Source organism: Tachypleus tridentatus, chromosome 13, assembly GCF_004210375.1.
Source record: "Tachypleus tridentatus isolate NWPU-2018 chromosome 13, ASM421037v1, whole genome shotgun sequence".
Lineage (NCBI taxonomy): Eukaryota > Metazoa > Arthropoda > Merostomata > Xiphosura > Limulidae > Tachypleus > Tachypleus tridentatus.
Window position 1 is genome coordinate 136,749,500 of NC_134837.1, and position 27,607 is coordinate 136,777,106.

General features: G+C 32.4%; 1 protein-coding gene across 17 annotated transcripts in view; it reads left to right on the forward strand.

Moving 5' to 3' along the window:
- Positions 1–6,309: 6,309 nt before the first annotated feature.
- LOC143239507 (uncharacterized) overlaps positions 6,310–27,607 on the forward strand; it is a 30,378-nt gene continuing 9,080 nt past the window's right edge. For 3 of the 17 annotated variants that reach the window (XM_076480644.1, XM_076480657.1, XM_076480656.1), the window contains exons 1-4: positions 6,465–6,658; positions 13,369–13,611; positions 21,483–21,592; positions 25,008–25,168. In XM_076480644.1, the coding sequence (XP_076336759.1) occupies positions 25,119–25,168 (50 nt within the window). In that variant the 5' untranslated portion in view covers positions 6,465–6,658; positions 13,369–13,611; positions 21,483–21,592; positions 25,008–25,118. Of the gene's footprint in view, positions 7,092–9,158; positions 9,350–13,368; positions 13,612–21,482; positions 21,789–25,007; positions 25,169–27,607 lie in introns of all 17 variants that reach the window. The other 14 variants (XM_076480649.1, XM_076480648.1, XM_076480651.1 and 11 more) reach the window with 14 other exon arrangements.

Genomic DNA, 27,607 nt, shown 5'->3' on the forward strand with positions numbered 1-27,607 from the left:
TTTTTTATTCACACCTAAGATGTTTTTGATTAGATATCATGACTTTTTGTGAATACACACCAACAAACTACAGCAAGTAAAAAAATGATACTCAACAGTAACCAACATTAGCTTTATGATCGCATCCCTATTATTCGAAACATATTTATACTTTATAGAGACAAGATTATTGTCTGTTTTTTGTTGTTGTTTTTTGCATTTCGCACAAAGCTACACAAGAACTATCTGCGTTAGCCGCCCTGAATTTAGCAGTGTAAGATCAGAGGAAAAGCATGTAGTCATCACCACCCACCGCCAACTCTTTTAATCACGAATAGTGGGATTTACCGTTACATTATAACGTCCCCACGGCTAAAAGAACGAGATGTTTGGTGCGACGGGGATTCGAACCAGCGACCCTCAGATTACGAGTCGAACGCTTTAACCCACCTGGCCATGCCGGGCCGCGATCTAATCGCCGAGTCATGCTGGGCCCAACAAGATTCTTTGAAATATACGGCTGCAGTTTGCTTTTCTTGCCATCACTCGCATGCACTTGGTAAAACTTTACCAAATATCATTATTTATGGTAATTTCGTAAGCTATTATCACCAGACGGTAAACGCTCTTTAATTAGAAGAATTTCATAAAAGTTAGCAAATTTGTACTTAAAACTCAGCAATGAATAATAACTGTCCACTGGTATGATTATTTTCTTGTTGTTGTTATTAAGCACAAAGAGCTATCTGTGTTCTGCCCACCACGGATATCGAAACCCGGATTCAAGCAGATAAACCAACTGACATTCTGCTATAGCATGAATCTTTTGAAAACTTGAGGTTGAAACAATTATTCTAGTTTGTTTGTTCTAACCAATATTTACTTACCTGTTCGTCCTTCCACCCTATAGTTTTGCTGCTATAAATTAGCTGTCTTTAATCGTAATGGCAGAAATCTAAAAACGATCCGTTCTTACTGTTGCATGAAGCTGTAATAAAAAGTTAGACGATAGCTCACGTAACCTTTCGTGTAGACATGCGCTAATATGTTGATGAAATTTGAGCGGTTTTTTTATTACATAATTTTTCACATGTGATTTACACTTAGACCAAATTTGGCACATAACTGTGGGTTGTAAAGATCTATCGGAATACAAAATTTGAAAAAGTCCACAAGAGTTAAATACTTTATACTACAAAATAAAGTTTCCGTACAAAGAGAAAAAGTCTCCCATGGCCAGATGGTTAAGGCGCTCAACTCGTAATCTGAGGATGGTGGGTTCGAGTTCCAGTCACACTAAGCATGCTCGCCTTTTTAGCCTTTATAATGTGACGGCCAGTCCAACTATTCGTTGGTAAAAGCGTAGCCCAAGAGTTGGTGGTGAGTGGTTGTGACTAGCTGCCTTCTATCTAGTCTTACACTGCTAAATTAGAGACGGCTAGCGCAGATACCCCTCTTATAGCTTTGTACGAAATTCAAAAACAAACAAACCATTGCCGAATACTGGTCAAAGACAAAAATAAAAACACCAAAAATACACATTATTTTACTTGCACAGTTAAAGAAACTACTGAAAATCACCCTTCCCCAGACAGCTACCTCAGCAACATTTCTCGGGTCTAACACATGATACTAAATTAACTTGGCAAAAACACGTAAAAAAAATTCTAATAAACAAGTACGATGTCTGTTGGGGAATAATACGGGTGCAACACCAAGTAACATATCAAAATATATACAAGTAGTATATAAGACCAGTTATAGAACATGCTACCATAGATTAATGTAGTTCCAAAAAAAAATCAAAATTAAACTCCAGAAACTACAAAATGCGGTTCTTACAAGCGCATACAAAATTCCGAGATCAAAAATTTACACTTTTTACACAAATGTGCCATCATCCAACCACTCCACGACAGACTTCTAAACAGGTCGTTCGAATATTTTAAGAAAAACTTACATAAAAATAAAATATTACACGCATTAGATAGTACATGATGAAAATGAACCAAAGTACCTCTCACATTAACATGTACAATGGATTTAGTGATCAGCCATCCATTAATAGACTTACATAATCGAGCTAAATTAATGAATTGCAATGAATAATCGTCAGATATTATTGTGTAAATGAAATTATATGAAGAGCGACACTTAATTTAGGATTCTAGACACCCTGTTTTGGTAATTATATGGTGTATTTGTAACCAAAGGGCAAGTTACTAGACCCTGGAGGTTCGAAATAATTCATAAACAGTGTATGAAGTAAGAAAGATACAACCGAAAATGAATGCGATTAGATACATGTATTTTACATACATATATAAACAAGAACACTTTTGTTGCACAACACAGTCTGTGGCATCTGGAACATATTGTGGAGAAAAAGACATTTCTCCCGCAGGTAGGCTTTTCTAGCAACTTACTATGGTTAGATGACAACTTCACACCAAACTCAAGGCAAAATTTATGAGAAAGCTAACTTTGCTTAGAATTATATTTCATCCTAAGTCCTTCCACATCAACAGCAAAGAGAAACGAGATATTTTGACTTCCTATCTTCCACACATATCCAATGCACCAGTCAACAAGCTACCCAGTAAGTATGACAATTGCGAAGATACATAGCATAAACAATTATTCTCAAAACAGTAGAAAAAGAATTATGAAAGTTGCAATGATCGAGCTGGCTTAATCCTTATCTTGTTGTAAGAGAACTTGATCTAACAAATTATAAAATAATAATGCAGAGACTTGTTCAAGATAATTATAATACATAAGAATACTTATATGCCCCAATCATTTGCTTAATAGACAAATCAAATCATATTATTGACATTTAAGGGAGCAGCAAATGAATACTTGGACCATATCCAGGAATATTTCAAGGCAGATAACTGCTTAGGAGAAGTAGTTTCCATAGGAAGTTGTGTAAAATCTGATACTGAGGTTAGGTGGTTCAACCTTAAGATCCACTGAGTATTTGAATGAGGCACATCTTTGGCACTGTTATACAAGCACTACTGGGTTGTGCCAAAAGTTCACCTTCTTAGAAAATCGAGCAACCCATTGGGTAGAAATGAAAGTCTAGAAGAGGGGTGCTACAGAGATCTTGATCAGATAACAAAAGAACTTTGCCATTTTCTCAGAATAGCTTACTCTAGTGTGGCATCAGCAGATCATGAAGATATTCTCGTGAACAAGTTCGTGGAAGGGCAACCCAACGAAGTGATGAAACACCACTTGGGTGTGAGAAGTCTTCCAAACATCACTAAAGCAGTTTCTATAATGGTGGGGTAGGAAGTGATAACTTCAAACTAGTTGCAAGAGAGGAAGAAGCCTACAGCGGCTTTACCTCAGAAAAATTTTTCTACATAGATACCCATACTGTACTAACTTCCAGCCCACGCCATGGTTAACTAACTATCCATGCATCTTGGCACTGTGATGCATCCACACTGGTATTCAGCGAATGGACAGAGCTATTACAATCCTACCGGGGTTTACATACTACAACCTATACGGATGTATACGCTTTTGTATAATCTAGAAGAGAGGAGGTAAAGTGTTTGCTTTGTTTATAGGACATTAGGCGGTATTTGAGTTAATTGCTCATACCTTGCCAAACAACAAGACAGAGAGGGCTATTGATTTTGACTAATAGCTTAATAGGTGATGAGAGAGAACAATTTGCAGTGAAATACCAGTTCCAGAAAGCTAATAGAGCCCACGACAAACCTGGTCACACACTTGAATGATTCAGTGGATAGCTTGGACTAAAAACTTTGGTTGTTAGCCCAGCTCTTGCGGGTTTTAGTGGATTTTGGTATATGCCCTTCGGAGTGAAACGGTAAAAATAGAGTTCCTAGTTCAGAAAGGAGTGGAACAAAACATTGGTAAATCTTACAGTATATCAATCTGAGAAAACTAGCTATTTGAGTTAGTCATCATAAACTTCTTTCTGGCAAATAGAAATAAACTATATGTGAACGTACAGAAAGAAAACAATAGTTTTTGGACTTGGTTCTTGCATCATCATCCTTGAGGAGGACATACAGTTTTTCTCCCGTGTTCATATGCTTGAGAAGAAGCCTTTTGATGTTCCTTTCATCCATATGTCAAGAGTTTGGTGTTTAGTCGCATATTTTAGTTTGGGTGATTCTTCAGAGGATAAAAATACAATTTCCAAAAATTGGAATTTAAAATTGTATAGCATGGCTTGAAACATCTAGGAAACTCCGCACAGACTAAAGATCTAATTCCAACAATCAGTAATATACCAAGTTACGTGTGGTAAGCAAATACAGTTTACCACATCACAAGCTACGAAGAAAATTTGTCATATTACATGATGTTGTATTGAACAATTAAGCAAAAATTCACGAGTTTATATTTGTCTGAGAAATACATCACCCTGTGGAATATTATGCGGTCTTCCCTAATGCAGACATCTTAAAGTTTCCACATACGTAGTGGTTCAGGTTTCTCCATAATCATACACATCAACAGCTGGGTAAAGCTGCCACATAAAGACAAGATTTAGTAATAAGTCATGGAAATATAGTAGTGTCCTTCAATTGTAGTTTAGTTGATGTCTTCTAGATTATGGTCTTCCCCTATGTTTGAATGAGAGTGACCAGATACGTCGTGGCGCTAGTAACTTTGGTCTCATGCATTATCTTGAAGCCCAGTAGTTTGAGGGACGATCTAGAAAACCAATCATTCCATGTTTAATAACAGCAAGTACACACACTCTTTGTTTGTGGATTGATAAAGATTTTTTATGACATAATGATTATACTCATATTACATGTGATCCAATCTTTCCCAGAGCACTTATTCCCCACCTCACTTGATCATGTAAAAAATGTGTGTGAACACAGCCTCCCAGTGGCGGCGCCAGGATATTTTCGTTGGGGGGGGGGGGCTGAGGTAAACTGTGGAGGGGCTTCCCAAAATGCCATCAATATGAAGTATAGATGGTAAATTATAATAATGTAAATACCAAGGTACATTTCAGAAAGGTGTGCTATTTCTACCTGCGTTTTCAATGCAGTTTTCATTGGAAACTCATACTCTGATTAATAATTCATTATTACAAATTAGAAATAATCTGTTTATGAAAATATGCGTATATGTAAAAGAGGAAGCTCACCTAAATTCCACCCAAGGTAATACATAATAATAAAGAAAGTCAAGATTAGCTTAGACTGAACATTTAATATATCATTAAGAGTAAAGCTACAAATTAAAAGAAATATAAAATAAAGACAGTTTACATAGCAGAAACGAATTATCCCATGTGAAGTTAATACAGTCTGAGGAAAAGTAAGGTCACTATCAGGCTAATTATCTTTCATCTTAATGAAGACGTTGAGTTCTACAGATCTATGTCTCTTTGATGTTAATTGTTAAGCAACAACGACGATTGTATTTTCCATATTTTATGAATATATGTTGGTAACAATATTGGGGGCTGAGGGGATGCTTGGCTCATTTGGGGGGCTCAATCCTCCCCAAGCCCCCCTTGGCGCAGCCACTGCAGCCTCCAGATATCCCTAAAACTGTTTCTGTTGATACCATTAAAAGAGATATAAGTAAAATCTTAAGAAATCCTTCAATAATACTCGTTGTGGTAAGGGTCAGCAACAAAAAACGTGAAATTATCTGTAACAATGTGTGGCTAATTCAAGAATAACATCTCCAGCTTGTATACGTATATGGCTTATATAATACATTTGACAACTAAATGTATGTTTAAAAAATTAAGTGAAGAAGAAATCTTTACCTTCCTAAATTAAAAGGCAATGAAATACCTACGTATTATAAACCAAACAACATCACGACAAATATTTTTATTCATGCTGTTTTTAAAGAAAATAGTAGTGGATGTTTCTCTTCTTACAAGTTATAACTGAACGAAAAGTTCTCATCTTGAACTTCACTAATTCTGCCGTTAGGAACTGTGTTTTTATTCCTGTTTGGCTCGCTAAAGTTTTAATTAAGCTGGTTTTAATTAGTTTATAACATTTTAATTAAATAGGAAAATATGTATTTCCTTTTTCTTTTTTTCAAAGAACTTGCTTCATTCTGGGTCAAGGACGAAGTCTCAAACTCTTATCTGACCTATAGCAATTAAACCTATAACACTCTTAGATTCAATATTCAGAATCTTTATGCATCTGTTAGTATCAGCCTGTTCATTTTGATAAAATATCTATGCTAATCGACAACAAAATACGGTTTCACAAACTATAACATTATATACACATAATTTGAATAAGTATAGAATCTAGTACATTTTGATAGAAGATGTATTAAAGTGCTTGTTAAACCGCAGACAGAATTCACACAGAAGATGGGAATATGCCAATCTTAATTATTTAATTAATGGAATTGTCCATAAACAGTTAAAAATAATAACTAATATTTTATTATTATTATTATAAACCAAATCATGACTCAAGAGTCATACTAAGGTATAGTATAAATCAAAACAGCGTTCGTGTTTATACAAAAATTACAGTTCTCTTGCAAAGCGTAAAGAAATAATTTGAAACCGAAATTGGCATGCACGCAGCTGAGAATTAGACGCATGAAAGAAAGAGAAAGTAGGATATTTGGACATCTGATAATTTTAGAGTATGTTAAAACTTTTAAACTTCGTAACGTACTTAAAGTAAGTACTTGCTTATTAGTCGCCATGTTGTTTTTTTAATTCTCAGATTTAAAAGATTTTTAAACAAATCTTTTGGCTGCTAGGAGTTTTAGTGTAATTTGTGGTGTCTGTAAAACGCTGGCATAGTGTACATGGAATATATCTGTCGTAATTGTTTTAATTTATAACTCTTTGGATGGAAGTTTTGTAAATTTGTGACACCTAACGAAATTCCAAATTAATTTTGGCCAAGATCCATCCACATGTGAAGTAGTTATATGGACATACAACAGACGATACGAAGCTAACACAATGGGCTATCTGAGTAAGTTATGGCTTACAGGTGGGGAACGTAAAGTACAATATATTATTACATAAGTATGGTTAATAAATGATAAATGGCTTTTATGGAAACTCAGATTGAAAAATGTTACTTAATGAAGAAAAACTGAAAGTAAGTTTTAACTCAAGTTGTTTATTAGAACTGACTGAGGCATTTAGTCGGAGTGTAATAAAATTACTTTCCACTGTTTAATTTTAATAATATTATGAACCTCTATGTAGTAGTTTAGGCTAGCATAGTATTCATGATCACTGTCAGTGTCAACCTGGTTTGTCCATGTAAATATAACTTGAAGTAGTAAATCATATAAGACACACTGCTAGTGATATAACTGCCATAACTTGCATATGGCCAAAGCACGAAAAATTGAGATACCTTTGTATAGGCCTAAAGTTCTGAGTGAGCATATCGCAATTGTTTATGGTGAAATTAACACAGTATTTTTTCCCTACTGCAATAAAGCATTACACGTCAGTAATTTAAAAGCTTACTTCATACATGAAGCTAGTTTCAAACCTTTTTTTTCAAAGATATTTCTTCTAAAAATGCAGTTTGAAATTAATACCAAGTCTTACTTTGTTGATGCTGTAGTGTTGTCAGTGGCAGTATTGTTGCTCTAAGAGTACTTCCAGACCAGAAATAGAGAACTGTAGTTTGTACTATACAAATGACATCAGTATTTCAATGGAGAATAAATCATTTTTTAATTTCTGTTTGAGATTAAATACTGATAAAACTGAAAAATCTTTAAACTGGTTTCATAAGGTGAACTTTACAGTTAATAATAATTAATAATGAATTATAAAGATTGGGGGGGAAAAAAGTTTTTCATTCCTTCCCAATACAGGTATGAAACAGTTTAGAGCTTTGTCTTAAACCTACGGTCAACAAACTTCATCACTTAAATGTAAGATTTGACATGAATTTATGCAGTATTCTGGGTTTACAAAGTTATGTAATTAAAATATAAAAGTAACATTGAATACAAATGGAAATTAGTTGGTGTATTAAAGTATTGCTTTCAATGTATTAAAGATGTTGGACATTAATATTACATAACAGTTGTATTGTACATGTAACTGTCTATCTTTTCAAAATCTTTGCACATCACATATTAAGTCTTCATTGCAGTAGGGAAACATTATTGAGCCTCCAATTTAAAAGTTTTATTAACCTTAATGCTACTAATTAACTGGATGTTTCTGTACTCATTTCTTACGGTCAAAGATCTTAAGCTTTTATCTGTAAGTGTACACAAAATTATATTTTCATAAGCTTTAGGCTCATGCTTTACTAGGAGGAGTGAAACCGTTGTGACTGTCAGACTGCTCCATTCATTTCCTCAAACACCTACCTGTCTTTGGTATAATATATAAAGCTGTGATATTTTAAGAACTCATTATGTTTTGAACTGTCCCAATTCTGTTGCATTCATCACATTTGGAGGTAATTTGTTTCAAAGGCTGGCCACCTTGTTTGAAAAATAATTTCCCTGATTTGCATATAATGTGCATCCCCTAATCCTACCACTCTTACCAATAAACACAAAAACATATGATTGACCATCTCTATCTATTCCTTCTATAATTTTGAACAGTTCAGTCAAAATACCTTTAAATGTTTTTTAATGAGGAAATTGTTGTGCCATTTCTTTGTCCAGTTTGCCAAATTATCCATATCCTTTGTAAAACAACAGTAGCAGTATCTTAGCCAAACATACTCAACATTTTATTGTTGCCAGCAAATGGGCCCAATCTGTTGACTTGTTTCTCATCAGTATAACTATATATATAAAATAAAAGTAATGACCCCATCACAAAGAGTTGAAATAACCTACTTACAATTCCAGTCAAATTTGACTACACTTCATTTATTACAGCCCTTTTCACCTTTGCTCTCCTCTTAACCAACCCTTAATCCATTCAGCTAACTTATCCTGCCACACCCAAGCAAGATATAATTACTAGTCTTAACTTGTCCTTAATGTTGCCCTGTTTCAGAAGCTTCTCAAACTTCCAGGTATACTGGATCAACACTTCTACTCTCTCCAACAGAAGGACTTTCCCATGAAAAAGCCATGCTGACTAATTAGCAGAATTGTTATGCTCAACTCACATGAATAGCTATTATTGTTCTATGCTGCCATCTATATGCTTTTTTTTTTCTTTCACCCATGAGACAAGCTTTCTGCCTCTCCTGTATTGGAAATGATTCATTCCAATGTGACTCTCATGCAAATTATCATGTGACAACCCTCAACCAATGAAAGTGCCTCACACTTGTACATGTGACTCCCTCTGTTCAATCTCTTCAAATTTTGGAAGACAATGAAAGCACTTGGTTTCAATGGGGAAAAAAGGTGGGAAGAGGTAAGTACCTGTCGGAAATACATTTTCAGTGTATTAAAGTTATAACTTTTAATATGGTGCTTTACCTCCATTCACATTAAATAACTGGAGGGACTAGTGCAACAGTAAGCTAGGAAGTATTCTTCAAAAGCATCTGAAAGACACATATACAGACAAGAGAGTCAGATTCAAAGGTCTGATGTGGTAGACTGTACAACATCTAAACCAGGTATACTCATTTTCCCATCAGAGAAAGGTGTGACATATATGGGAGGAAAAACAGGGGCACATCCAAGTGGTGTGAGAATAAAACAATGATGCATCCAGGTGTAGAGTAGCTAAGGTTCAATTAACTACACTCAATGAGTTAGTTACATCCAAGATCCATTCCCTTGGAAAATGACATCCACACAAGGGTAGGATGAGGATCAGACCATCTTCACCTAAGTTCAAGAGACCAGAGAGATCTCAAACTTCCCTAACTCCAGAACAGAGTGCATATTAAGAAAAGAAAATGATATAGTGATCTATAAATTGAACATCTAGTATTGAAGAAGATGTCTACCATAGAGAAGTCAACTCCCTCAACAGTAAAACCAGATTGAGCAGCTCATTCATTTTATAATTTTCTGTTGAAACCTTTCCATTAGCTTTCCTTTAATGTACATAAAGAAATTTTTACTGTGTAACATTAACATTTTCAGCTAATCATGTTTCATAGAGCCCTTTTTTGATTTTCTAGTATACATTTGAAACCAAAATACAAGTGTCCTTGATTTCCAAACAATTACATAATACCAACTATGTTTTAACTGTACAATAACCATTTGTACTTGGATGCTGCTCCTGCTTCCAATCTCTCAACTTAATCCACATTGGAATGTAATAATAGATCCAATATTGTATTCTTACTGGTGGGTTCTATAACTGTTTGATGAAGAAATCCACTGTGAACTGTTTCAAAGGGTCCAGCAAGGCCAAATGGTTAGGGTGTTTGATTCACAATCTTAGGGTTGCAGATTTGATCCTCATCCCACCAAACATGTTTGCACTTTCAGTCAATCTCATCCATTATTCTTTTGTAAAAGAATAGCCCAAGAGTTGATGATTGGTGGTGACAAATAGCTTGCCTTCCCTCTGGTCTTTCATTGCTAAATTAGGGATAGCTAGTGCAGATAGGTCTTGTGTAGCTCATTGCAAAATTCAAAACAAACAACCAAACAATCAATTTCAAATCATGTTTCACTATTACTATTTCGAATTAAAATCTGGTTTTACAGATTTAAACCATGGTTTTACAATTAAAACCATGCTGTATTCATGATTTCCTTACATTGCTCCTCATTAATTTTCATCAGTGTGATCAAATGGTCTTTAGGCCAGCATGGCTTGGGGGGGGGGTTAAGGCGTTTGACTCATAATCTGAGGATTGCAGGTTTGAATCCCTGTCACACCAAGCATTCTCACCATTTCAGCCATGGGAGTGTTATAATGTAATGGTCAATCCTACTATTCAATGGTAAAAGAGTAGCCCAAGAGTTGGAGGTGGGTGGTGATGACTAGCTGCCTTCCCTCTGGTCTTACACTGTTAAATTAGGGATGGCTAGCGCAGATAGCCCTCGTGTAGCTTTGTGCAAAATTCAAAAACAAACAAACAGATGGTCTTTAACAATTCCAGGTAAAAGCCTTTTTTACTGTATCTGTTAACAGAGACCAATATTAGTTCACCCATCTTGTTATGCCTTGCACTTAAAGCCACACATTCCCTTTTTTGCCCTATAACTGTTAAATAACCCAAACAAGTGTTAATATTCAAGATGTTGGTGTTCAGTATAGGAAAAAAAAAGATGGTTTCAAGTGAAAAACTAGGTTGTTACACAGAGGATATAAAGGATAAGATTGAAGAAAAGCATTATAAGCATAAGAAGTTTAAACTGACAGTAAAGATGGAAGATTTGAGGATTGTAAATGATTAAGAGAGTTATTGAAATGGGAAATTAAGAAGTCCAAAACAGTAAATAAGGTTGGCCTGAAAATGTAAAAACTAACAATAAGTATTTCTTTGAAAACATTAAGAATAATCAAAATGTTAGTATGGGAATTGGGGTAATACAGAAAAGTTAATACCTGATGGTTATTGAATAGTTCATTTATTCTGCCTTTTTTCTTCAATTTTACTAAGAAAGAACTAAGTGATATTCGTCTTCTTCAACAGTTTCTAGATGGAAAAACGATTGAACCATATGACTGCATTAATTCTGAGATAATTTACAAACAAAGTAAAAACATGAGGTTCTGTGTTAATTGCAATGTTTTTAAAGCCAAGTTACAACTAGTTGGAGTACAGTTGTCTTGAAATAAAACATGAAATTTATTGTGTATGAGTACTGCAGATGTCTTCTTTTTCTTTCTTTGAGTACAATAATTAGTATTTTGTGTACATGAGATTTATGTATTTGAAATTGAGGTTTGCTATTCACATGCTTCCTTGGCCATGAACTTGATGCTACAAATTGTTATAAGGAATTAGCAGAACCAGTTTTGATAAAATTTGCCAGAAAGACACATCTTAAAAAAAGATTGAGGTGAAATTGATAAGCAATCAGATGAGTAGTTCAAGCTTGGTACCCATTTTAATTTACGATTGCCTGAATGACATGAATATGGACTCAGCTGAATAAGGACGTTGATGCCAAATGAAAGTATGACATTTAATGTTGCAGTGTATAAGTTGCATATTGTTTTTATACATATCATTCACATCAGGAAAATGGTACACATATTTGTATTAGGACTTTTCTACTCTTGTGTTTGAACCATCTACACAGATAATGTTTCTGAGCATTAAGATGTGCTATGAAATGTGTTTATAAGTGTAAAAATTCACTTATATCAGGCAGGTAGTACCACTGTCTATGCAGGGATGACTCAGATTTTACATTATAATGGTATTTTAAATATCTGCTTAATATGTCATCAGAACTTTACAGTGTTGTCTTTTAAAAATATCTATCTAATGATTGAGTCACATGTTCTGGGAATGTCTGTAAATCTCATGGCAAAAAGTTAGAATTTCTTTCTTTTTGTTTTTTTATTACATGATAACTTAAAAAATCTTAAATAAAAGTGTCAACCAAATTAATTGAGGTGACGTGGTTTCAAGTAGAGTATTTGCTTTTATAACTGTTATTAATTAGTAGTAATTTGAAAAATGATAATTCTTGTGTAAATGTATCATTACCTCTTGCAGTGAGCTTTCTTATAGAAATTCGGTGTTCATTTAAAAAACTTAAATACAAGGTGAAACAGAAATTACCAGCCAATAATAAATGAACAATAAATATTACAGTTGTAACCTCACTGTGTTTAGAACTTCATTAGAAACACAACCTTCCTATGTCTATTGAAACACTACATTAAAAAACAGAAGCATACAAGTAAAAAAACAGAACTTTTCAAAAAGGAAGTAAATATAGGAATGGCTCATATAAATTCTTCAAAAATAATGCAAACAATATAGTAGGAATGGCATTTTTATCATCCCTTTATAACAGACAATAATTAACATATAGCAATACATATAAAACTATTCAATCACAATTTAGTTTATCATATTTTTATCTGTTGACATTCTGCTACAGTGTGTGTCTTTGCTATTATGTAGAGATGATACAAATGCTGCCCTTACTACTTTGTTCACATTGTTTTTAAAGAATTGATATTAGCCATACTTACTTTTACTTCATTTTTTGAAAAATTCATTTATCTTCTTGTAAACTTTTGCAGTGGTTTGGATGATAATGTGTTGTACTTTACCTGTAAGGAATTCATTTCTGTTGTTGAATTGATACAGTATACTTATACAAACAGTTAGCTACGTGTACTTCTAGTTTAGTTAACTGTTTTGGTGAATAAAGAAATTAAGTGTTCTTGAAAGACCAGTTAGTATTTGGTTACTTTGTTTGTTTTCTATAGACTTGTGTTTACATATGTATGTGTTCTGATCAAAATGTTGATTTCAATTCTCTATTTATACATAGCTGACAAATAACGAAAGCATCAGGTCAGAATTGGAAAAACCTCTTTACAGAAATTGTTTGTGCAACTGGTAGAAATAATAAGTTGCCTTGAACTACTTCAGTGTCCAGCAGTTCTTCTGAAAGTCTTCTTTCCCAGTTTCATCCTACAGCTGAAGAACTTTTAGACCTACATCAACTTGAATCAGTAGGTTATTCAATTAATCAATTGCATTGTGAAATGAAGAGACAGCCATTACATCAAAGGTATTAATTAACCTTGGTTTATTTAACATGTGCAACTTGTATTTATGTCTGTAATAAAGTAGAATTACATTAATTGTCAGGATGCTTAAAGATATATATCTTTGTATTTATAATTTAATTTACTATTTATTTTCTACCCACTTTTGTCAAAAAACTTAAAAGATTGTGATAAATTTAAAAGGATTATGCCATAAAATATACAGTTTGCCATAGTTTTAAAAGTAAACATTCTCATCCAACAAAGAGTAATGAACAAGATAAAAAGAAACAAGAATGAAAGCCAGTATAGATAAGAGAAATTTTAAAAATAATCTGGTTATGTATTTTTTTCTATTGTTTGATCCATTGTTAAAATATTTAAGCCTTTGTAAGTCACTTATACAGTATATGAAATGTAGCATAAAGAGTTCCAATATTAAGTGAATCAAGTGTTTAATTATTTATAAGGGTATAAGCACACTGTTTTTGTAATTTTATTATACCTTAATTAGTTTTAATGATCCATATGTGTGAAGTGTCATTTTAACTGGCTTAGTTTTAATGATGATGCCAGGGAACCATGATTAAGTTTCTTTGTTAATACATTACGCTGTGCTGATAATCTGTTAACAAGACTTTATGCTATTTTGAGTGGCACAGATGAATAAAATTTAATTATGTTGAGTGTATAGTGCAGGTGACATTGCTTTTCTCATATTACTTCATCTAGTTACAAGATTTATCCTTAAAATAAAACTGTTCGGTCCCATTTTTTCATTCAACTATATGTATTTACATTAAGTTTTACAAAATAAACTCATTTTGAAGAACTTACAGAATAAGACCATTCATTTAAGTGATAGTGTTATTGTTTTATCATATGCTTTGTTTAGTATTTTTTTGGCTTTCATATCCAGTAAGTTTTTGTTGAAAAGTAGTGTATCTTCTTATTTATATACACGTACTACATATAAATTCCTCTCATAACCATCTGAGTTCTTTCTGTATTAATGGATATTGCTTAATGGAATACAGGTATTTCATTTGACCATTTTGAAAACCCATAAAAGAAGGAATTTAGTACCAAAATGAAAGTTAATTTGCTTTATGTACATGAATGTATGTATATGTATGTTTAACCAAATCCCCTTAGGGCTTAAAGATTTTAAACTCAAACATTCCTATTTGTATGCTATTGGGGAAAATTCATCCAAAGTAAAAGGAATGGCAGAACAATTTTATGAGGTAATTTCATTTTATTTCAGGCATTTTTCCATCAAAGCAAGGCACTGTATTCACAAACTTCTATTTCCTGTTTAAACTGTTATACGGAATGGTGTTATGGCTTTGACTTTACAACAGTAGATACAGAACATATAATAAATTTTGTGGTATGACACATTTCTGAGCAATAAGGGTACGTGCACATGAATTTTATCCAAAACTATTATCAGTCTAACATATAAGTGCTAGATTTTTTATCTTCACATGAAAACAATTCAAGTGTTACTGAGATTAGTTTCACAAGTTCCCATGGCAAAAACTGTAAATTTGTAGTTCTTTTCTGCAAGCTATGTATTTATTGTTGTAAAATGTACTTCAAGATGTACTGTTTCCTAGTTATGTGCTATTACACTTAAAAACTCAGGTAATGATATTGGACAATCAAATGCCTCAGAGAGTCACAGAATTAAATATTATTTGTTTTGGAAATCCTGAAATCTAACAAAAGCCAGATAAGATTTTATGATGTTGAAGTTTTTCTGTTAAAGTGCATAGCATTCACGTGTGTGTGTGTGTGTGTGTGTGTGGTGGTGAGGGACATTTTTCTGTTTGTCTTCTTCTTCTAGCATCTAAAACATTTTGACAAATTTACAGCAAATAATAAACTATGATTGAAGTACAAAATGATGCAGTGTTTTATTTTAAGAATTAAAATCGTAATGAAATAATAACTTTTATGACTTCAACTCTTTCATTATTGTATACTTTTTATTCAACCAACACTTTGTTTATAATTGCACCTAAATTGTATTATATAATGAGGGCATTACTCCAGTTACAACTGAACCTTCGGAACTATGGTGTTTTTCAGGAATTTGAATGGAGAAGTAATATTAATAAAAATATTTCTATATTTTATCCAGCTATGCTGTACTTTATATAGATATGTCAGAAGGTAATATGGAAGGATTATTACTAATTTATCAACTGAACTTCAAAGATTTTATGATAAGGTGTTGTGTTATCTCGAAATGTGAAAGTTAGTATAAGGTTGATACAGTAGTTTGAATTCAAGGTAAATGCAACAGGGCTGTTTAGCTTTTCTTGGTATATGATTCAGAACTGAACTAGAATATGCAATCCAGAATATGTGCTTTTCATTAACCCTTTTGCAACATGTCATTGATCAAAGGCCATGTCATTACATTTGTTGACTTGCATTCAAAATTTTATTAAACTACTATTTCATAAGTTTGTCATTAAGTTTGGAATCAACTTGTATATTATAATTCAAAATTTAATACTACATACGAGTTAATTTATTAATTTCAAAGTAAATATTAAAAGAACACTTCTAAATATAGATTTTTAGTGAGTCATGGTATGTTGAATGCAACACTGTTTAAAATTAGATTTTGTGATGTCAGAATACTAAGTGTATAGTTTTGTACAAATTAGGAAATCAAATTACTAATATTATCAAACTAGAATATAAAGTAAGAATCTCGTATCTTTTAATTTTGCTGAGATACTGAATCAAACATAGTGGCCCTGTTCACCTCTTTCAATATTTAGAAACGGTCCCTTATGCACACTTACATCAGTATATGACATATGAATAACCAATGAACAGCTTAGAATGTCCAAAGAGTGTTTTTTTTTTTTTTGTCATTTAAATCTTTGAAAAGGCTATCATGTTCTTACCAGGATTTCAGTGAGGTAGATTGTGTCTTTAGTCTGTTCAGTTTCATATTTCTTTAAATCTAGCTATGTCTTAGTTACCAAGCTTAATAAATTGCAGTGGAATTCTATGGTATCAGTGTAGTTATTTATGAGTTTTTGGTTATTGAACTGTATATATATAAAACCTAAAAAAAAGATTTTGCTTGTTATCCTTCATGTGCAAAATTCTAGAAGACTTAGTAACCTAAGTCCAGCAACAACCCGAGTACAAAGGTTGTACTCTTGAAGAGATAATTGTTTACTTTACTTCTTGATTTATTGTTCTATATTTTAAGAAAAATAAGTTTAATAATTTCATTCTAACGAGTAATAATCTATGATGTTTAATTGAGATGTGACTATATATTACACATACTCGTCTGCTAAAACACAGCCAAGACTGGAAAGACTGAAAGTCAGTTTTGTATAACTGGATATGTAACATCAGTACACGTGCACTGCATCAACGCAAGTTAGGTATTGCTAGCTAGGTATAACTGTAAGTGTAGTATAATAAAAACAATAAATAAATATGTAAATATAGAGCAGTATAAAACTTTATCTATCTAGACCAAAGATTTCTATTTTCATGTTATAATATGTAGTCATTCTAGCATGAAAAATCTATAATTTATATTTATTTCCTGATTTTCATGATGTTTACGAAACTGGTCAAGTGACAGATCCCACATAGAGTACAGAAAATAACACAAAATATAAAGTCCAACTGAAAATAAACAGTTGAAGTGTAATTAGGAGGTTTTAGAGATTACACAAATAATATTTTAAATTTTGGGGATAAGGAATAGATTTCTAATCATAACATGAAATCACTTTGCACTCAAACCAGTAATGAAGCAGTCTCTGTTTTGACAAATAAATTTTCATAAAAATATTGCATTAAAAATGCTATTTTTTGTGTACAAAATGCCTGTAATCTTTACTGAAAGTCTACCAAATTTTGTGAAGATACACATGCTGTATCTAAAGTTATAGTGCAAATACTTAAGGTGTGCAAATGTGTAGATGAACTCGTATATCATACTGCACTGGTAGTGAAAGGGTTAATTCTGCACCTGGAGTCTTATAACGAAGTGTTTTAAATAGTGATATGTTCAACTAATGATACAACTGAAATAATATGCTCAACATTCCTTACTGCAGTAATATTTCAACTGATGATACACCTGGAATATTGTGTTCAACATTCCTTACTGCAGTGGTGACGTTCAACTGATGATACACCTGGAATATTGTGTTCAACATTCCTTACTGCAGTGGTGACATGTTCAACTGATGATACACCTGGAAAATTGTGTTCAACACTCCCTACTGCAGCGATATATACTCCAAACAAGTTTTTTTCGTATTATTGAAGATTGCTTAAATTAGTGTCTCCAATTTTCTAGTTAAAGAATGTCAACTAGAAGGATTCCTACAGAAATGTCACTATCCAGATAGCAATTTTAAGAAGTCTCTATATGGCAAGAAAAATTTTCCAAGCAAATATTAAAGTGAATATTGAAGAATATCTTATAGCCTGAATATCAATGTAAACATGTATTAAATATTCTGACATTTAACTTGCAGATCCTACTCTCAAAAACTTTTCATTTTACATTTGTTTTAACCTAGAGTTCCTATATAGACTGTTAACAACTTCACTCATACTGATAAAGTGTGAAGTAATTGTTTTCACATGGAAAAAAAATTCTAACTTACAACTTATTCTAAGAAAAAAATATTACATTGAAGAGGGAGGTGTAATAGAAACCTCAGGGTGGAATAATATTTTATGTACTGTAAGTGATACACATGACTGGGAAGGTCTTTATGTTTCACATTGTAGAGTATGGTAGATGATTTATTTGAGATAACTAAGAACTTGAGAGCATGCATGAACCTTCAGAGATACTGACCCAGAAAGCCCATGAAAGTCAGTGAAGAATTCACAAATTGTATAGAATAAACTTTTTGCAGTTTAATTTTATTTTTCCATTTTGGATGTCATGAAAATGAGATAAGATTGTCAACTTATAAATAGGTTATTTAAAAGTCACAGTTTTATTAAGTAAATATATTTTTTTATTCAGTGCTATTCTTTATTCACCTACCTATAGTACTGTGCAAAAGCATTAGGACAAGAAAATTCGTCCGTTCCATTACAGAATGTAAAATTCAATACTATCGTAATGCCTCACTGATTCCTGTTGATAAATGAATGAGCCAGGGTGAAAATCCTTATCTTTCTTTAGAATTATCATATACTTTTATCAAGGGTATGTCTTAAGGGTTGCTTGAATGATATACTGATCAAATTTAGGGTCTGAAATAACTGTTATGGTACCCTATACAATGTCTTAACTATATAGAAAGAAGCTAGCATATGGTACTGTATATACTAGAAGAAATTAATTTAATAGCACTACACAGATAAGCCTTGATAGAAACAGTATTTAACACTATATATTAAGTTTCGTTGTCATGTCACAGCCCAAAAAACATACTGAATTGTCAGTCAAGCACAGAGTTCTCATTAAAGCTTTACATAATGCTGAGTGGAATCTGGCAAACTGATGCAGACTTAAAATGCTTCCCTAACACTGTCAACTACGTCCTAGATCATGAGACCGAGACAGGTGAATTTGAAAATAGGAAAGGAAGAGGCAGAACAACTAAACTCAATGATACTGATGTTAAATATCTTCATTTGTGCAGTCTTTGGGACAGTAGGAAGACAGCCACTAATCTCAAACATGAGATAAAGGATCATGAAAAGAGTCCAGATCTACAGCATCAAGCAGACTCGGTGATAATAGAATATTTGGTCATGTAGCAGTTAATAAACATTTATTTCAATATCTAAATATTGTCAAGAGACTTAAATTTGCTAAAATATACAAAAACTTGATAACAGAGAAAGGGTTTTATGATGAATCCAGGTTTGAAATATTTGGGTCAAAGCATAGGTTGTACATACGACAAAAGAGAGGTGAAAGGTATTAAACTTAGTGCATAGTGTCTACCATGAAGCATGAGAGAGGCAGGTGATTGTTTGGAGGTGTCTTTCTGTTGAAGCTGGAGGATATATTTGCAAAATAGATGGAATAATAGACCAATGCAAGTACCATCAGATATTGATCCATCATGGTATACTCAGTGGCTTGTATGCTATTGATAATGGATTCTAGTACTTAGGAGATAATGATCCTAAATATTCATCTGACCTATGAAGAAATTACTTAGTGAAGAAAGAAGCTGCTGGAGTTATTCAAATGATGCAATGACATCCCTAGAGCCCTAATCTCAACCAAATCGAAGAAATCTGGGATTTGATAGATTGATAGCTTGACAAATCAAAATTACTTCCAGAGAAACTGTGGAAGTGTATTTGGAGTAAAATCCCAAAGAGCACTTTAAGTGTATTGCAACAATGCCTAAAAGACCATCTGCAGTTTTTAAAACAAAAGAAAGACAAACAAAATATCAACTGTTAGCTGAATTCAAGGACTTTCACCGAGTTTCTATTGTACTAAATATGAAGATTAATAATGTTTTGATTTTTCACATGTGATTTACTTTCTATATTTTTTAAATTAGCCTGAAATCTAATTTTTGACTGAAAATATATTGATAGTTGTAAATATTGCACTGCTGTTTCTGTTTAGTTTTGCAATAGAAAAAGTTGAAAATTTTTATTTCCATTAGCTGATTTTTAAACTTTTGCCAAGGAAGAATAAGTGGTCATTTCAATTGCCAAGGAAGAATAAGTGGTTATTTCAATTTCAAACTTTATTGATCATTGATTGGAACCTTCTGTGGAGTGAAAATAAAAATGTGTTGTGGTTGTTGGTTGACATTGGCTGTTTTGAATGTGCACAAAATCTAAATAACTTTTCATAAGCTTGATTTAATTCCTGTACTTTTAATAACAGTATACTATTAGTTATGAATTTCTTTTAAAGAAAATACTTAAAAGACAATTTTTTAATATTAATATTTAGGATTAATATTTATGATTTGTATTGAATGGGAGATCGGAAGATTTTTTTCTTGTTTACTGACATAGTGATACAGGGCTGTCTTAGATAAAATTTGATATTGGAAATGACTAACTATATCTTAAAAACTATGCACACCAGAAAAATAACAGTTTAAAAAACAAATTTAAACATTTTACAAGATCTTTCAAAAATTATACAGGTGCTATTTTTTTATGTTTTCCACTATTTTCTAGTTCCATGCTGCTACAGCAGTGAGTCTATGGATTTACAATGCTAAAATCAGGAGTTCGATACCCCTTTGTGGACTCAGCAGATAGCCCGATGTGGCTTTGCTATAAGAAAACATACACACACTATTTTCTTTCAACCTTAAAGGCTTATCACTAAAGGAAGCATCACTTTCTGGACAATGTATCTTGATCATCACAGTGTTCTGTAGAGTTGCATGCATTCATTCCAAAATAAATAACAGTAGTAGTCAATGAAAAAAAGCACTTAGATATTCAGTTTTTAAGGTATGATAATTGTAAGTAAGAGGTTTTATAACCATTGTGGTACACTTGATTTTGTGTTATATAAACATTTTTCAAATATTTCATTCAGAATCACACCTTTGAAAGTACGGAATTGTTACTGCAAGCCGTTATTTTGTACTTAAAGTGTTATATGTGGTTATATCTTTGTTGAATTAATGCATTATATACATGTGACATATTTCTCTTTGGTAGTACCACTGATTGGACAGAGCCCACGTCAGTAACGTGTTTAATGCAGTGGATTAACACATCAGTCATTATTGGTTTAAGCAAAGTGTGTGTAATTGTTAATTAATGTTGTCTTGTTTTCAAATATTATTAAAAAGCTTTTACAGTTGTTAAAATATCTTTCAAATTTTGTGAGCAAAAATGAAAGAACTTTCATTATTGTATGAAATATTTTTAGGTTAGAAGAAAGTCAGAATAAAGATAATGAAGTAAAGAGAGCCAGAATTGAGTCTGAAATTTGTCCAGAAAACTTGGAACAGTCGACATCATCTGTGACATCATTAAGTGGTAAATGTGGTGAAAGTGTGTTTCTGATTACTTGTAGGCACATCATAAAAGACAGTTCAAATCACAATTTTTGGAACTCTGCTAAACGTGTGTATGTAAGTTCTGAGATGGTAAATCCGTGTAAACGTGAGATCAGCCCAAAATGCTGTAGGAACATGCATATGAATGATAATCTTTGTATGTTTTATCACAAGAGGTGAGAATCTATCAGATTTAGACAATAAAATATATTTCTTTTCAACAATAGATATCTTAGAATTCGTATTTTAGTGTATTTCACAAAGAAGTCATATTTCAACTTTCATTTTTGTGCAGCTCTGAAGTGTCTGTAAACAACACATTTTTCTGCTCCTTCCAAGTGTAAATCTAGTATTTGTTCATAATTAAAACAAACAAACACATTACAACGAGCTTTTGTGTCTTACTGATCTAATGCAGGGGTCTCCATACCATTTTAGACAGGGGCCTGTTTTAGGCTTTGTGTGCCAGAGGGGTTGTGGTAAAATTAAATAGGGATGCATACACGATCAGAATACAACATCACTAATTTATTTCTCATAAGAGCACATATTGAAAATATTTATGATGTACGGTTGTCTTTTTTTTATCATTACTGAGAAGCATGAAACTGGTGTTTTTCTGACAAAATTACACTAACAAAGTTAGTGCTCCCTATCATCAAAAGTGATTGCAAATGCTCATCAGATAAGGCTGATCTGTAACTAGATTTCATGTACTTCATCTTTGAAAATGTCTTCGCAGAAATAGGTAATATCAAAGACTTAAACGAATCCACGAGTAAAGTTTTTTTTAAATGAACATTTTGATCACTTGGAAGGCATTTATAGAACTCTGTTAGTTTCTTTTCTGTGTATTTGTCCTTCAACATGTTGGACTGCACTTTCATTTGGACTTCAGGTGGCACTTCATCAATAACACAATCAAATGGGTTTTGGGAAGCTCCTTATCTCTGTTGCACTAACATCAAAATGCTCCTTGAACTGCAGTTGCAGATCAGAAAGGATGTTTTGTACAAACCTGTATGGGAATGAGGATCCTGCTTCTTGAACTTTTCACAACATGGAGAGTGTATGAAGGAACTCATTATCAATTGGGACTAAAAAAAAATTAGTTTTTGCTGAAGTGTTTTACCTCAGTGTACATATTGTAGATTGAATTCATTCAGGTACATAGTCAAATAAACAGAAAAAGCTTATTTCCAAAGTCATTTACTGTTTGTGAGTAACGGTTGAGGGTGGTTCTTTTCATTTAAGAAAATTTCAATCTCAGTTCTCAGCTCAAAAGAAGTCACGACGTAGCCTTCTCACAGCTAAGCCATTGAGCTGAAATGTGGCAGGATATGTTTCTATTTCTGCCAAAAATTCACAGAATTGACAATGGTTGAGTCAATGAGGGCAAATGAAATTCATTGTTGAAACTACAGTTTCCATGACACAATTAGATCCAGATATTTTCCATGCAGTGCATGCTGATGAATAATGCAGTGAAGAACCATAAGCTTGGAACAACCTGCACTTTTAACAGTTTTGTAAGTTTGCCCAACTAAACCTTATCCTGCACCACACATTTTTACCACCATCTGTTGTAATGCACTTCAGCTGTTTCCATTCCAGGCAATACTGAGTTAGTTATTGTTCCATGCATAGTGTGCACAGAAGCTAATTCTTCAGTCACTTCAAAATTAATATTCACTCTGCAAATAAACAACAGCAACTGTAAAGTGCCTGACATATCTGTTGACTCATCAAGCGCAATGTCAAAGCACTCAAACTCCTTGGTCTTATCTTACAGCTGAGACACAGTGTTGCTTTCAATGTCCTTGACTCTATGAGCAACTGTATTTGCTGAAAGGCTAATAGTCTTAAATAAATTTACTTTTTTTGGGGCACATTTCTTCAGCTGCTTCAATCATACATAATTTAATTAGCCTACCATCAGTAAATAGTTTTCCTTGCTTGGTTAACAGATGTCCCGCTCGTAAACTTTCTCTTGTTGCAGCTTTGTGATGATAAGTTATGATTCCAGGTTTAGAATTTGCCTAGATGTATCTTTCCCATGAACCAAGAATAGTTCTGATGAGTGCTTGGTTTGGCAATGTTTACAAATCTTTTATTATTTTAGCACTGTGATAGTCTCGTTGCATATTAAGCACAACACTTTATTACATGATTCAGTAACAGTGCAACAGCAATGAACTTGAACATAAAGTAAACAGCAGCATTCACTGACACACACTGAAGTACACGGAGCAGGTGTGGCAAGAAATGCGCAGCTTCAGGAACTAGGATTGATAAGTGAGATGAGGCAATACTAAGTAATATGACATTTTCCAACAAATAGAAAATTGTATTGCACCTAGATTGGATTTTGCTCAATTATGTTTTAGTTTTTATTTTTATAATATAAAAGAATTAAATTATTACTTAAATAAACTGTTGGAAGGCCAGATAAACCAAAGTCATGAACTGTAGTTTGGAGACCCCTATTCTAGTGCAATAGATTATCATGCCTCTTTTTGGTCAGAAATTTATTGAAAAGTGGTTATCATGATGCTAACAAACTTCAATGTACACGAGTTTATTTTGGAATTGAAAAAAGAAGTTCATAGGATAGACAGAATGTACATAATATATCTTTCTTGTAAGATGCAATTTGTCAATGAGTTTTCAGTAAATTGAAATAATGGAAACTGATTTGCATGAGTATTGATTCAGCATTGGATGGAATGACCAATTTGTGCTTAACTGGTGTAATCCCTGAAATTTAAACACATTTATGTAATGTCTAGCTTAAAATTTTCAGTTTGTTTGTAATTTTGATCAGCAATTGTTAAGTTCAAAAGATTACTGGTTATCCTAAGAGTAAAGATGAATTGAATACTTAGTGCACCAAAATGGCATTGAATGCCCCAGAGAGTATATATACTCTTCTAGTTGGGACCTAAGACCAGTCAAAAGTTTTGTTTGTTTTTCTTATCCTTGGTTATTATGATAGGTTGATATGTGTGGACAGGTATAATACTGCTTTCTTCTAAATTTGTAGTAAGTTTACAGACTTATAATGCTAATATCTAGGATTTGATTCCCCACACTGGATCAACAGATAGCCCAGTGTGGCTTTGCTTTAAAACAACCAACTAAATCTAAAATTTGTAAATTCACTTGCATGTTTTTAATTTTTTTTAAATAAATTAATTCTTATGATTCAGAAAAGGTATTTGATTTCTTTTAGTCATTGATATTGTTTTCCTCAACATATTGTAGCTTAGAATATGACTTACTAATGATTTAAGTAGTTAAGTAACAAACAAATAGAGTAATTCATTTTTAAAGATAGCCTTTAAATGATTTTTGAACTGAATCCATTTTCTTGTTTTGTAAAAAATTACCATTAGAGCTATCACCAGTGCCATCAGCACCTACAGTAGACAGTGTGAAACAAGAAGAACAGTACAAGAAGTTAATGAACTCAAAGTTTGTCGTTACTGCTCTAGAGGGACACAGCGATGTTGTATGGTCAGTTGCTGCTGAGAGTAACCTCGTTTTTTTCAGCAAGGTACATCTAAATTTATCAGTACCACAACATAATTTCATGTTAATTATTTATTTATTTATATCTATATTTTGCATATTTTTCCCCTCTATCTCTTAGTTGAGAGCTCATTTCTGTTTGTTAGTAAATTTTAGCACTATTGTTTGCAGTTTTTGTCATGATACTTTTCATTTCAGTATGTAAACACTTTGACCAGTGGTCAACAGTAATCACTTGTTGAATTGTTGCCTGGTAGAAAATAAAGGTATTACAGAAGATGGAATTGAAGCCAGCCATTCAAAATTATGGAGCAAGATGTTGATTTTTTCTAGTTGTAATTAGAGAATTATAGGAGTTGTTAAGGAGATTCTTTTGTAATAATTTCTGAAGTAGGTTATATTTATCTGATTTTGATTCCTAACTGTGCTTGTGCTAAGGTTGTATTCTTCAATGAAGGTTATTTTGCATAATTAAAAATATTTAAAGTTTCAGACGTATTATTAGTGGAATTTAATCAATTATTTGTCTGGCTTATTAATTGATTATTCTTTTGGATAGTTGGAATAAACAAAAACAGTCTTGGAAATATTCATTTCAGTTAATTGATTGTTTTCTTAAAATTAGTCAGTTTAATCAGAATTTTATGTGACACTAATTGACATAATTCATAAGTGTTGGAGTTAATTGTTCAGTTCCATTCAAATGTTTAGTCTGTAAATTTTTTTATAAGGGATAGTAAGTATATTTTGTTTTATGTAGAAGTTGATTAATATATTTGTCAGAAATAAAACACTGTTTAATGTGGGTAGTATTATTAAATAATTAATTTTGTTGTAATTCATTGATGTCAAAGCTATCAGATGCTGTGTGCAATCTATTGATGTCAAGACTTTAGAGATTTATAGAAAAGCTAAGTGAGAGATGTATAAATATTTGTGACCAGATAAACAGAAAGGAAAAAGTAGTCACAGGAAAGAGAAGTAGGTCAGAGAAAAGTTATAAAACACAAACTAAAGCATTGTACGAGTTAAAGGACTAATAGTTGATATGTTTGAGTGAGATTAATAGTTTGAAAGAGATAAGGAGAATAATTTTTCATGTTAAAGAATGATCTAAGCTAGTCTAATTGAACATGACTGTGTGGACTTTAATGAAAAGCAGATGATTACTTGGAAGCACAAAAAAAACATTAGAAATATAGGATATATCTACGGTAACCCACATAACAGTGTAAGAGAACTATATATAGATACTATTGTGAGAAAAATAGTTTGGCTTGTCAACTGAATTCTGAAGCAATTGAATATGCCTAAGTGGATTTTTGACAAAAAGGAAAGAAGTGTATATTGTTTAAAATACATCTATGATCTCTAAAATGTAAAAACATTTGTGTATACATTTAACTTGCTTCTAATATATATATACATACATATTATTTAAAAAAACAAGTGGAGTACATGCTGTTTGGTTAATGTCAAATGCTCTGTTCATTTTTTTCCTATGTTCATTGTTAAACCAATTTTGCGTTATTACTGTTTTAATTGCCATTTTTTATGAATCAGAAAATAATTTTATTATAATATTTTTATTATGCATGCTTTCTGTAGAAGTCATTGGTCACTTTTGTATGACATTGTCCTAGTTTCCAGGATTTGGTTTGAAATATCATTGTTAGTTGCACAACTTTTGGAATATTTTTATTGTGCATGATTTATAATTCAAAGTCTGTAGTGTATGAGGAGGTAAACTGAATGTTTTGTCTCTGCTTTCCTACTAGCTATAGGGTAACCATAATGGGGAAGGTGGTGTTAAAACCTTTCAGGTGAATTTGGCAGTGTAATAAAATTATTTTTATTTTTCAGATCTTATGATTTTTACCAAATTCAGTAAAGTTGGCCCTCGTGAAAAATAGCACACAAAAACTAGTGTGTATTCTTTATACCAGAGGTCTATAACTATAGCTAAAGAACATATAAATGCTGTTTTTTTTAAAATTATCCATCATTTTTTATCACCAGAATATTCTAGTTAATAGTGATTCAAGCATTACGTGTACACACACATACCAGCCATACATATGTACACATTCTTTTTTATATAGAATTACTAAGTTTATTGGAAGCTGTAAACTCCTAATTAATGAGCATTTTACAAACAAATTTACAACAGTTACTTTTTCAAAACTTGGAAATTCTAATAAATGTTCTACAGATACTTAAGATAAACAATCTTGATTAGCATTTGAATAGAATGAACACTACCAACTTCATGCTTTTCTAAGTATTAAATGTTTTAGTATTTAGGACAGAGCACTTGAGACAATAACTTGTTCTGGGAACAGTGTTGATCCTGAATAGGAACATTATAAAGTTAGTACTATATATGATAGTATTTTGCATTAATCCCACGTAGTCCATTTGAGAATAGAAATTTTTGTTGAAATGCAAAGCAAAATTCACTAGA